Raw genomic sequence first — 11,495 nt, forward strand, 5'->3', positions numbered from 1 at the left:
ATGCAACAGTTACAAACCGGTGAGAGCCAAGACTTCACAAAACACACAGTGACAGCGGTATTTACTGCCCTCAGTTACAGCCTTCTGTGTTCTGTCTATTTACACCGTCGCATAATTACTGACATGAACGCAAATATCTCTTCGTGAAATGCTAGACAATCAGGTATCTGACTTAGATTTTCATGTATATATCTGGTTCTGTTCATCAATACATCTATAAAACTGAACCTGCCGGGACTTTATTACCAGTGATCCATGAAAACTGAGCTCAAATTGCACAGCCCAGCTGTGCATCACACAATGAGACGCTTGAGAAAACTGCATTGTGGGACACATTACCCAGTGCTATGTTTTATAACGTACATTAAAATGTTATTTAATGCATATAGAATATACAAGTGAAATAGTATGCAAAAAATATATATGTATTTTCTTAATTGGTATTTTGTCTCGTTTTCTAATACAAATATCTAAACGTTCTTAAATCAGAATACATTAACTTTAAGAACTTCGTTCATCTTCGGAACACAAATTAAGATATTTTTGATGAATTCCGAAAGCTCTCTGACCCTCCATAGACAGCAAGGGTTCTAACACAATCAAGGCTCAGAAACGTAGCAAGGAGATCGTTAAAATAGTCCATGTGACATCAGGGGTTCAACCGTAACTTTACAAAGCTACAAAAATAATTTTTATGTGCAAAGAAAACGTATGCTGTTCTGTGTCAGCAGTACCGTACACGGATACGCTGTTTACGCTTTGATCTGTATGTAAAAATTTATCCGTGTACATACGTTGTATACGTTATGTATGTGATAGTCTCCAAAATGGTGTTATAGGGTGACTTGGAGGAGACAAATTGTTGTCTAAAGTCGTTATTTTTGTTTTCTTTGCACACAAAAAGTATTTTCATAGCTTTGTAAAATTATGATTGAACCACTGATGTCACATCTTATTTTAACGATGTCCTTGCTACGTTTCTGTGCTTTGATCGTGTTAGGACCCTTTCTGTCTATGGAAGGTCAGAGAGCTCTCGGATTTCATCAAAAATATCTTAATTTGTGTTCTGAAGATGAACAAAGGTCTTACAGGTTTGGAATGACATTGGGGTGAGAAATTAATGACAGAATTTAAATTTTTGTGTGAACTATCCCTTTAAGAAGCATGGACTTGATAAGACTTGTTTTCTCAAAATATTAACAAAACTAAGTGAATTTAAATGCTTCAAACAAGAAAAAATATGCCAATGGGATGAGAAATTTTTCTACTTAATTCAAAGGGAAAACCAGTTTGTTTGTTTTTTAACCTCATTGGCAGACATTTTCTTGTTTTAAGCAAAAACTCACTAAATTTTGGTTATTGTTTCAGAAAAAAAAGACTTAATATCTTATGTCATTATGCATCACAAATATATGCATGTTGATGTAAGACTTGAAAACAAGACAAACATACTGAATGTGTGTGGTTTACTCACCGCTACGATGCGCTTCATGGCCTCAAGCTTCAAGGAGTCTTTATTACTGTCCAGCATCTCCTTCAGGTCATCGTGTCTGAAGATGTAAAACAAAAAAGACAGAATTTTTATCAACTGTTCTTGTTCTCTCTCCTTTAAATATCTCAGAAAGGTGTCCATTATAACAATGATGTATCAGCCAGACTCATCTCAGTTCTTTAAGAGCCCTGCGGACATTCACGAGTTCAGAAGAACCAACCAGAGCAAATTAAATCAAGCCTTCCTTCAAAGGATTCACACAAATTTGACACACAGAGAATCAAAAAAGACAAACACACCCAGAAATACCATCAACAGCATGATTTGGTTTCCTTAAGCACCAGATACTAATCCAAGGGAAGCCACATACCTATTTTCTTTCTCATTTGGATGACAGTTGTTTCTCCAAGAAATCAATGGCAGTAAATTGTTGCTCTGACATGCTTTTCCTGAGAAGAAAACTCTCAAATGCATATCTTTTACAACAAAGTCTCAAACTGTGATACTAAAAGATACTGCAAAGTCAGAGATCTCAGTATGAAGATCATCAATTTTTTCCAAAATCAAATTACTTGAGAGATACCATCCACATTCATTCATCTATATAGATGCCAAAAACTGCTGTTAATGGCGAATTAGCCTATAGAAGAAAGATCTGGGAAAAGTTGATGCTCAAACATAAACATGTTCTCCATTAAGTCTCCTCTGAAAGGTCAAACTTCTAAGCATTTGTTTTTGCTGGAAAAATCCCTTCTCATGCAACAGTTTCTTATTAATTGACTGAGGAGAGAAAGACTAAAACTGTTTTCCAAGTGTATGTTTAATAATATAGCCTAGCTATAATAAATGAAATCTTACAAACTTATCCCAGCATTGCTGTGCAAATAGTTTTTATTGGCATTATGGGTATATATGCTGTTTTCTTGCAGAAGTGTAGTGCAATTAATGTAATTTCCCTTAAAGTTGTAACAAGTTTGGCATTTAAAAATGGTTTAATTTTATTTCAATCCTTAAAGCAGTTGAAAAAAAGAGAATGTATTAAAATCAAATTTTGTATTAATTTTACTTGCAATGTTAAATTTATAATAAACTAAATAAATTAAAAATTATGTTTTAATTTTATTTATAAATTATAAATTAAATGGTATAAATTGCTAAGTTTGCCTACAACAGTTACTGTAATAAAAAAGATTTAGAAAGCTAAAAAAATTTTTTTTTGCATATTTCAAAATAAAAGCTCCCCATATCTCAGTAGAGTATCATAGTACAGTATCATAGAATTAGCTTAATTTAGGTATCTTTTTTTCTTTTTTTTTTAGCTGTGCAAGTCCTAAAAAGAGAGAATGAGAATATTCTGGTTTGACAATGTTTCTTTTGTTGTTGCAAAGCTAATAGCTTATTTTCCTTTCCCATTTATTGATTGCAAACAAAGTGGTGTAGATTTATTCACTTTAAAAGTGTCTTTTTATCCATAGCATAAGCAGTCAAGTCTGATTTTGCCATCCTTTGACTTAAACATAAGCTTTTAGCTATTAAAAAAAAAGGAATCAGGCCTATAAAAAAAATAAAATATGTCTCAGTTTCACACAACATGTCAACACATTAAGGAAAACTGTCTTTTCAAAGGGTCTTTAAAGATTGAAGATGAATTTAAGTATTTGTCGATTTAAACTGACTTCATGTTCTCTAGTTGATGTCTGTGACTCCAAACGAACCCAGAGGCACGATAATTAATAAGGCCAATGATCCTCTAGAAGTCTGGGACAACCTATTAATATTAGCTCAAATGAGAAAAGATATAAATATTAACCACTTTCTGCATGTATCTAAATGTAAGAGATCCTCATTTTAAACCACAACGAGTCAAGAGGTGTTAATCTGAGGATCTGCAAATCAGTCACATGACAAGCCAAACTCTTTCTGATTGGCTGTGACACTAAGACCCACATCAATCTTAGACCGTCTGACATCCTGCGTGCAAGAAAGCCCATAACCCTTCTGTCCATAGATACACATTACTATAGCAACCACATCCTAATGTTAGCGATCTCCTTTTAGAAAGAAGTTGTGAAGGAGAGATGTTGAGTCTCTCGTTTTATCTCTCTCATAATTAATCACACTGGCTGGGTTTAAATCAACAAACTGACATCTGTTCACACATACAGACTCATTCACACACAAACTAACTAACTGAATGAACACATCGAATAGCAAATATCAAAACTGGCTCAACTATGCTCAGATTCAAAGAGAACTTATGGTGTTTTTAAATAATAATTAAGTTCTTTGATGATGATAATTCATGATGATTCATACACAACAGGAAATAATAATTGAGTTCAAAGAATCTAAAACCAGATCTAAAAATGCCTCATTTGTGTGTTAAACCTTCTCACTCCTGGACCTAAATGACCCACAACATCAAAATTAAGGTTTTGTTGCTTTAAGAATTTAGGGTTAGCAAGATTTTATTATTATTATTAATAATAATAATAAAAAAGAATAATAATTATTATTATTTATAATTATTTATATAATTATAATAATAATTATTATTATTATTTATAATTATTTATATATAATAATAATTATTATTATTTTTTATCATCATTTTAAAGAAAATTTCTATTTTTATTGAGCAACAATGCATGAAATTGATCCAAAGTCGCAGTAAAAACATTTATAATGTTACAATACATTTATATTTCATATATAAATGCTGTTCTTTTGAACTTTCTATTCATCAAATTTAAAACAAAAAATCCTAAAAATAAAGGTATGACAGTTTTCAGCACCAGTTTTCAACACTGATAATAAAAAGTGTTTCTTGAGGAGCATATCAGCATATTACAGTAATTCCTGAAAGATCATGTGACACTGAAGACTGGAGTAAAGATGCTGAAAATTCAGCTTTGGATCACAGAAATGAATTATGTTTTAAAATATATTTAAATAGAACACAGTTATTTTAAATTGTAATAATTTTTCACAAATTTACTGTATTTTTGATTAAATAAACACAGATTAATTTAAATGCAGAATGTTAGTGTAAAAAGGTGCTGTAATATTTACATAGTCAAAAGCCAATCATTGAATATATTCAAATGAATGCAAATTGCAGACTGGTTATAGGCAAATGTAGTACTATAATAACTCCTAAATTCCTAAACATTATGTATAATATCTACAGTGATGCAACAATGGATTTCCACTGATGTCATCACAGATCAGAACCCTGATTGATGAAAACATGTCACGCATTATGACAGGCCTAATCATGTCCCAGCAGCTTCAAAACGAACCAATCAGAGCGAGTGTGTTCCCTCAAAGCTGTGGTATGAAAATATTACGAGCTGGCCAAGATAACACAATTCGCTAATTAAACAAATTCCCCCGGTGTGGAATTAAATGACTATGATATCTTGCAACACACCCAGGTACTGCTCTTTGGTTTCCACAGCAACAAAGACAGCAATAAACTCCAGTGGATAGATTTGCTGCCAGAGTCTTCCACCCAGCACAACTATCTATCGCTCTTGAAAAAAGACTCCCTCTGCGGCTTTATTAGCTGGAAGGGTCCATAAACACTGTCAAATATTAGTGTGTGTGTGTGAGAAGGTGTGGGCGGTGTTTCCTTTCACGCATCAGTGTGTGTGTCCTGTCGTGATGGCTGTGCTAGTCGTGTGTGTGTGTGGACGCGCTCCGTCAGCTCCAGTTACCTCACACACAAATGCACGCACACGCAGCCGGTGGGTCGTGATCAGAGCGGTGATTCAGCAGACGTGCTACAGTCAAATACATCACCTCCATATTACAGCAGATTATCATATGTCATATTCCAGAGAACTGAATGAACTGTAAATTGTTTTGGATAATAAATGTAGTGGATAAATAGTGTCATAAATCAGAGATGAGTTACGGGAAGACTCTCTGTATCACTGTATGAACTGCTGCATGCAGAGGGAATACAAACCTGTAATCACTTTCCCTCCTGACCTGCAGTGACTGAGCACCAATGCTTTGATTTACATACGGGACGAGCTTTTAGCAAATTAATTATTCCGATGATAAATCAGATGCTGGGTATGTTTACAACAATGGGGGGTAGCTATATTTACGTTAATGGAAAACTTTTAGGCGCAGTCTAAGCTGTTAGATAAATATGCATTTATAAAGAAACCAATTTTCTTTAAAAAGAAATTGCAAGCTTGAAGCTAACTATTGTGATTTGGTCTTGGAAGAATTTGATTATAAAAGTCTAAAATTAAATAATTAATTTAGCTGATAAATGTATTTTTTTAAATTAAAATAATTTAAAAAATAATCTTATTGCTCCTTTTATATGTAAAATCCATACACACACACACACATATATATATATATATATATATATATATATATTGCATGTATATATATACACATATACATACATACAGAACAGTAGAGAAAAACATAAATACTTAAAATAATTTAAGTCTAAAAATAGACAGACAAAATAGACATTAAAATCAACATTTTATTTGTTGTTTATAAAGCTGATAATAAAATGATTACTGTTGATGTTCATAGTTGTAAAACATCTAGTTTAATGTGCAGACATTTGAAGGAAACTGTACCATCCTCTAGAGCACTTGTTACAGTCACAGTTAAAGCACAAGGACATGTTCAACAGCACAAAGCACTAGCAATGCATTGTCCCAGCATTCACATCTGCCTTTGCATTAGAGGAATATTCGACTAATGTAAAAATAAAGCCATTTCATAGCATATTGTAATGACCATATGCAATGAAATACAAGATCCCTGCAGAGAATCCGATTTGCAATACATCTCCTATCGTCTTCTTCTTCATGCATGAGACACTCTGAGCTCCATATTATTAAAGTTATTCATAATTCAAGGCCCCACATGGGTTTCTCACTCTCTTTCAGCCTGCTGAGGAGCATAGCTATCCTCTCTGGACACAGACTCTGAGACAATGATACTCCTTGAGGCTCTGCCAACAGGACAATGTGTAGAGGAAGATCTGCATGACTCAGGTGTCACTGTATGAGCAGGTGCACAGGTGACTATTACGCCAACCATAGCTGACAATTAACAAAGGCTCTGCTCAAAAGGTTCAACAACAACAAAAGAAGTTTATCCAAGACAGCAATGTGTCTTAAAGAGTTTCAGAAGAGACCAGATAATAAGAGTTATACCAATTAAATATATATATATATGTCACCCTGGAGCATAAAACCAGTCATAAGCAGCACGGGTAAATTTTTGTAGCAATAGCCAACAATACATTATGGGTCAAAATTATTATAATTTTTCTTTCATGCCAAAAATCATTAGGATATTAAGTAAAGATCATGTTCCATGAAGATATTTTGTAAATTTCCTACTGTAAAAATATATCTGTATATATCGTGTTGTGAGCATTTGCAGCACCTGCTGTCAAACTGATGAAGACGTTTTCTTGATTTGCTGGTGCTTTTTCTATTTGCATGTGTTTTCTGAAGTTGCAGGGTGTTGAGCTCTCTCGGCCACCGTACTTTTACCTTTTGTTCCTCACAAAGCACATCCTCACATTCACAGAACGATAGAGATACTGTCTTTTACATGCATATTTTCACCAAAATGATGCTAAAAGGACTTATGAACAACTTTCCCTTCTATGCATAACTCTATATCACGTATGTAACCCACACATTTGACTCTCATTGTGTATGTATTTGGAATAACTATTGAATAGTTTGTAGGATTATATTCAGGTTGGGTATGTATGAGTTTGAATTTTCATACATTAAACGTTTCTATGAATCAGTACTTTGTAAAATGTATTATATTCTTGTTATAGAAATCATGCCCAATTTATACTCTGCAAGAGCGGGAAAGTTTGGATCATGTGACTGATAAGATAACATGTTGATTTATGTATTGGGAGAAAAAACATACAGTAGCGACACCCCAAGCTAAGACAATGACTAACTTGTCAAGACACCATTTGGAAAATGTGTCCAACAGCCTGGTTTAAATACTCAGGACACCATCAAATTATGCTTTTTGCCTTTTCGGCTTTTAGCCGCCACTTTTTGCTTTTAGTCATTGCTTTTTGCCCGTGAATTCTTCGAGCACCTTTCCAGTGTGCTCTGTCTTGCATGCCAGCAACTCCTCCAAAACCATGAGGAGAAACGCCACCTAGTCTCGTCAAACTTTACCCTTTTCTTTTTTTTACTTTAGTTTCTTTTTTTTTCCGTTGAGAGTTTAGTGTTTTGAGTTAGGTTTTGCTGCAACACCGTGTCTCTGAGTTCACCTTGAGTCTGTGACCACCTCAAAACTTCAGCCAGCCCACAACTCTGCATCTTCAGCCAACCCCCAACCATTGGCTTCCCAAGACGTCACTTCAACGACTACTCAACTTCCAGCCAAACAGCAACTTTGTGAAACCCCTTTCTGCAACGAAGACAACAAAGGGAACCCCCTACACAGGTAACGCAAGTACCTCCAGATTCTAGCTGAACTGGTGCATTTAATATAAATTTTAACCTCACTGAGGAACTCATCTAGTTATCGCACTGTAAACTATTCTATAAAAATATAATTGCACTACTGTTATTTTAAATAGAATTCATTTTAACAATACTTTTGCACATTCATCCAACTGTATTTATTACCACTGTTCTCACATTGCTGCTGTTCATAATGTTTATATATAATCCTTCATTGCTCTGTTCATAATGTACATACAATCCCTACATTGCATTCATATTTATATTCTGTATATACTCTGATCAATATTGTATATAGCAACTCCACTGTACATTCTGTATATCATACGCTTTACTTACTCTGCACTTTTATGTATATATAACACTATATTCTTGCACTTCTGGTTAGATGCTAACTGTATTTCATTAGCTCTGTACTTGTACTCTGCATAATGACAATAAAGTTGAATCTAATCTAATCTAAATTGTGAGGGCTACTTAAATGATTGATGGTTATTCAGGTCTATGTAATTGTACATATTGCTATAAACTTGAGATTTCACTCTCTTAAACTCATTATTTCCTCACTTTTTCTCTTCCTGCAACTTTTGTGACTGTATGAATGCACTTGTTTATGTGTTAGATTAGTTTATATGTCTTAGATTTATCCAATAAAGTCTTATTTATATTGAAAAGAGAAGTATCTTGTGTTTTTTGCTTACAAGTTAATGTCTTAAACTGCCGATCTTGTTACTGTGCTAAAAAATAGTGTTTTCACTATATTTTAGATATTAAAGATTTGTTTATATTGTTTATAAATTAACTTTTTTATTTATAACATTATACATTTAGTTCTAATTGAATGTGCACTAATTTTTATTCTTTTTAATGAAACTTTTTTTTTATTTTTTATGTAAAAAATAAAATTTTGTAAAATTTTAAGAGAATCAACAGAAGCAAAGTGTCTTAAATTACACTTTGTAAGAGATCACTCACACAGCCATTCATGACTTTACATGAGTGTTAGCATACCGTAAAGGTTGTGACTGAACGCTGGTAAGCCCCTCCTCCAGCCCGGGTCGATCCTCTGACCCCTCCCCCCCGCCGCCCGTCCCCCCAGATCTCAGGTGTCGGAGCTCCTCTGGCTGGACGGCGTTGTACCAGTTCTGCGGGCCGCTGTCGGGCGTCAGCACCGGACTGAGAGCCTCCTCCTGGCCCTGAGCGACTCCCTGCACGCTCTTCACCATGTTCACAGCGTTCACCGGCAGCTGGAGCAACTTCTGCATGGTGGTCATCGTCAAGCTAGTCCCAAAACTTTCGCACCTATTTAGATCCCCTGAGGCAGGTGAACACACCTGTAGATGATTCTTGAAGAGTCAAACGCTCACACACACCTGTAGAATCCGTCTCAAAAGCAACAGCAGACCGTAAACTCCAAAACACAAGCACAATCCTTAAGTCTGGTCTTCAACTCGATGCAGATACAGAGGCTTCAAAGCGTCTTTCACGTGAAGCGGCCCTGAGAGGTGAGGAGATGACAAGGGAGGTGACAGCAAAAGCTGTTCTCATCTTGCTCAGAGCTGACTGATGGTGAACACACTGCTCTGATCGCTGAGCAGAGCTAAACCCCGCCCACCAGCAGCAAACCCCACCCCTCATGAAACGCACACTCTGTCTCTCCCTCTCTTTTCATTCACACCATCACTCTTTCCCAGAACTCTGGCACATTTTTCTGTCCCTCGTCCTCTTTTCCATCGTATTTTCTGCAACGGTCGATTGCCTCTCCTTGTCTCTGATATGACTCAGCTAGAAACACTGCTCTGAAAAGAGGCTTTCACAGGAAAACCCCATCGCTGGGATGTCGACACGCACAAGCTCTGTACTATTATTTGCTTTGAATGCTAAACACCACAGTCCAGATATTCATGTTGTTTTGAGTGCGTGTGCACATTCTGCACCATTCACGTTCGGTTTCTGTTTTTTTGACTCATTATTTGATTCATTTGAGAAAGGTTCAAATATTTCTTGGTTTTAAAATGTGAAATAACAGTTTTGTACATCAAAGATTAAAACATGTAAAACATGCACAAAATGTGATCATGTGACAACAGTGTTGCTTACTATTTTTAACAGTTGTATATACTGTGTAGTATATAAAGAGTCAGGAAACAGTACACAACAGTTGCATGCAAAGCACAGCATTTGTCTGTGTTTTTAGTGATTGTTAGACACCAGTTAAATTTTTTATGATGCCCAAATAATAAATCTTAGTTTAGGTAACAAATAAAACACATGGAGTAAACGGTTAAATTTTAATTCTAAATTTTCTTTAGTTTTCTTAATGTTTGACCAATTTCAATGTTTTAGTTGAATAGAGTCTAGACTATAAAACTAGTTCAATAAAAGTTGAGCCAACTAAAAATAACATTTCAGCTAACACTCTGAAGAGAGAAATTGAGTGAATGTAAAAAAATCTGTGGAACTAGTTACTAGATCATATTTAATTTTTTACAGTGTAGCTGAAATTTGTTTTAAAACTGAGTGAAAGCAACTGAATCTAAATGATAAACTAAATCAGTCTGATTCACTGATTTGATTCACTTTCATTCTGACTCATACAGTTCAATTCAGTCTCAGTCTGTCCAGTTCAGTTTTATTCTGTCGATGCAGTTTGATTCATTTAATTCAGTATGATTCAGTTCCATTTACTGTCATTCTGTCTGATCCAGTTTGAATAAATCTGAATCAATCTGTTTCAATTCCGATTCACTTTCATTCTATCCCATACGGTTCAATAAGAATCGAATGAGTTTCATTCTGTCCAGTTCAATCTGATTTAGCTCAATTCAGGTTTTCTGTCCAATTCACTTAAAAAAAGGTTTAATTCTAATACAGTTTGATTTATTTGAATAAGTACCATTTAGCTTGATTCACTGTCATTCTGTCCAACACAGTTTGATTCTATTTGAATTTATTTTGATTCACTTTCATTGTATTTAGTACAATCTGAATGATTTGAATTTATCTGATTTAGTTTGATTCAATTTTATCCTGTTCAATTCAGTTTGTATAAAATGCTTCAGTTTCATTCTGTATGCCAATTCTTATCAAAACTGAATCGGTATAATTCAATTTGATTCATGTTCATTCTTTCCAGTACAGTTTGATTCATTTGAATCCTTCAGTCACATTTAGTTTTATTCTGTCTGATACAGTTTGTTTCATTTGAATCATTATAACTCAGTTTACTGATATTTTGTCAGATACACTTTCCTTACATTTCAGTCACAGTTAAGTCACAGTTTGATCAAAGCGATTCATTGTCATTTCGTTCAGTACAGTTTGATTCATTTGAATGAGTCTGATTCTTATTGTCAGTGACGTGGCGTTTCTGAGTCCAGAATAACATGGAGAAGGGAACAGCCGAATTCACAGACAGATGCAGAATTCACACTGCAGTGCTAAAAGCCTCTGAGCTCTAAAGAGACATTCTCCTGCGTCAGAAAGCCCCAAATCTCTCTACACTC

General features: G+C 34.7%; 1 protein-coding gene across 1 annotated transcript in view; it reads right to left on the reverse strand.

Moving 5' to 3' along the window:
* LOC109049489 (AP-3 complex subunit beta-2-like) overlaps positions 1–9,564 on the reverse strand; it is a 32,555-nt gene extending 22,991 nt beyond the window's left edge. The window contains exons 1-2 of the mRNA XM_042752812.1: positions 9,001–9,564; positions 1,475–1,550 (exon numbers count right to left, since the gene is read on the reverse strand). Of these exons, the coding sequence (XP_042608746.1) occupies positions 1,475–1,550; positions 9,001–9,263 (339 nt within the window). The 5' untranslated portion in view covers positions 9,264–9,564. The remainder of the gene's footprint in view (positions 1–1,474; positions 1,551–9,000) is intronic.
* Between the last annotated feature and the right edge of the window lie 1,931 nt (positions 9,565–11,495).

This window comes from Cyprinus carpio, chromosome B25 (assembly GCF_018340385.1).
Source record: "Cyprinus carpio isolate SPL01 chromosome B25, ASM1834038v1, whole genome shotgun sequence".
Classification (NCBI taxonomy): Eukaryota; Metazoa; Chordata; class Actinopteri; order Cypriniformes; family Cyprinidae; genus Cyprinus; species Cyprinus carpio.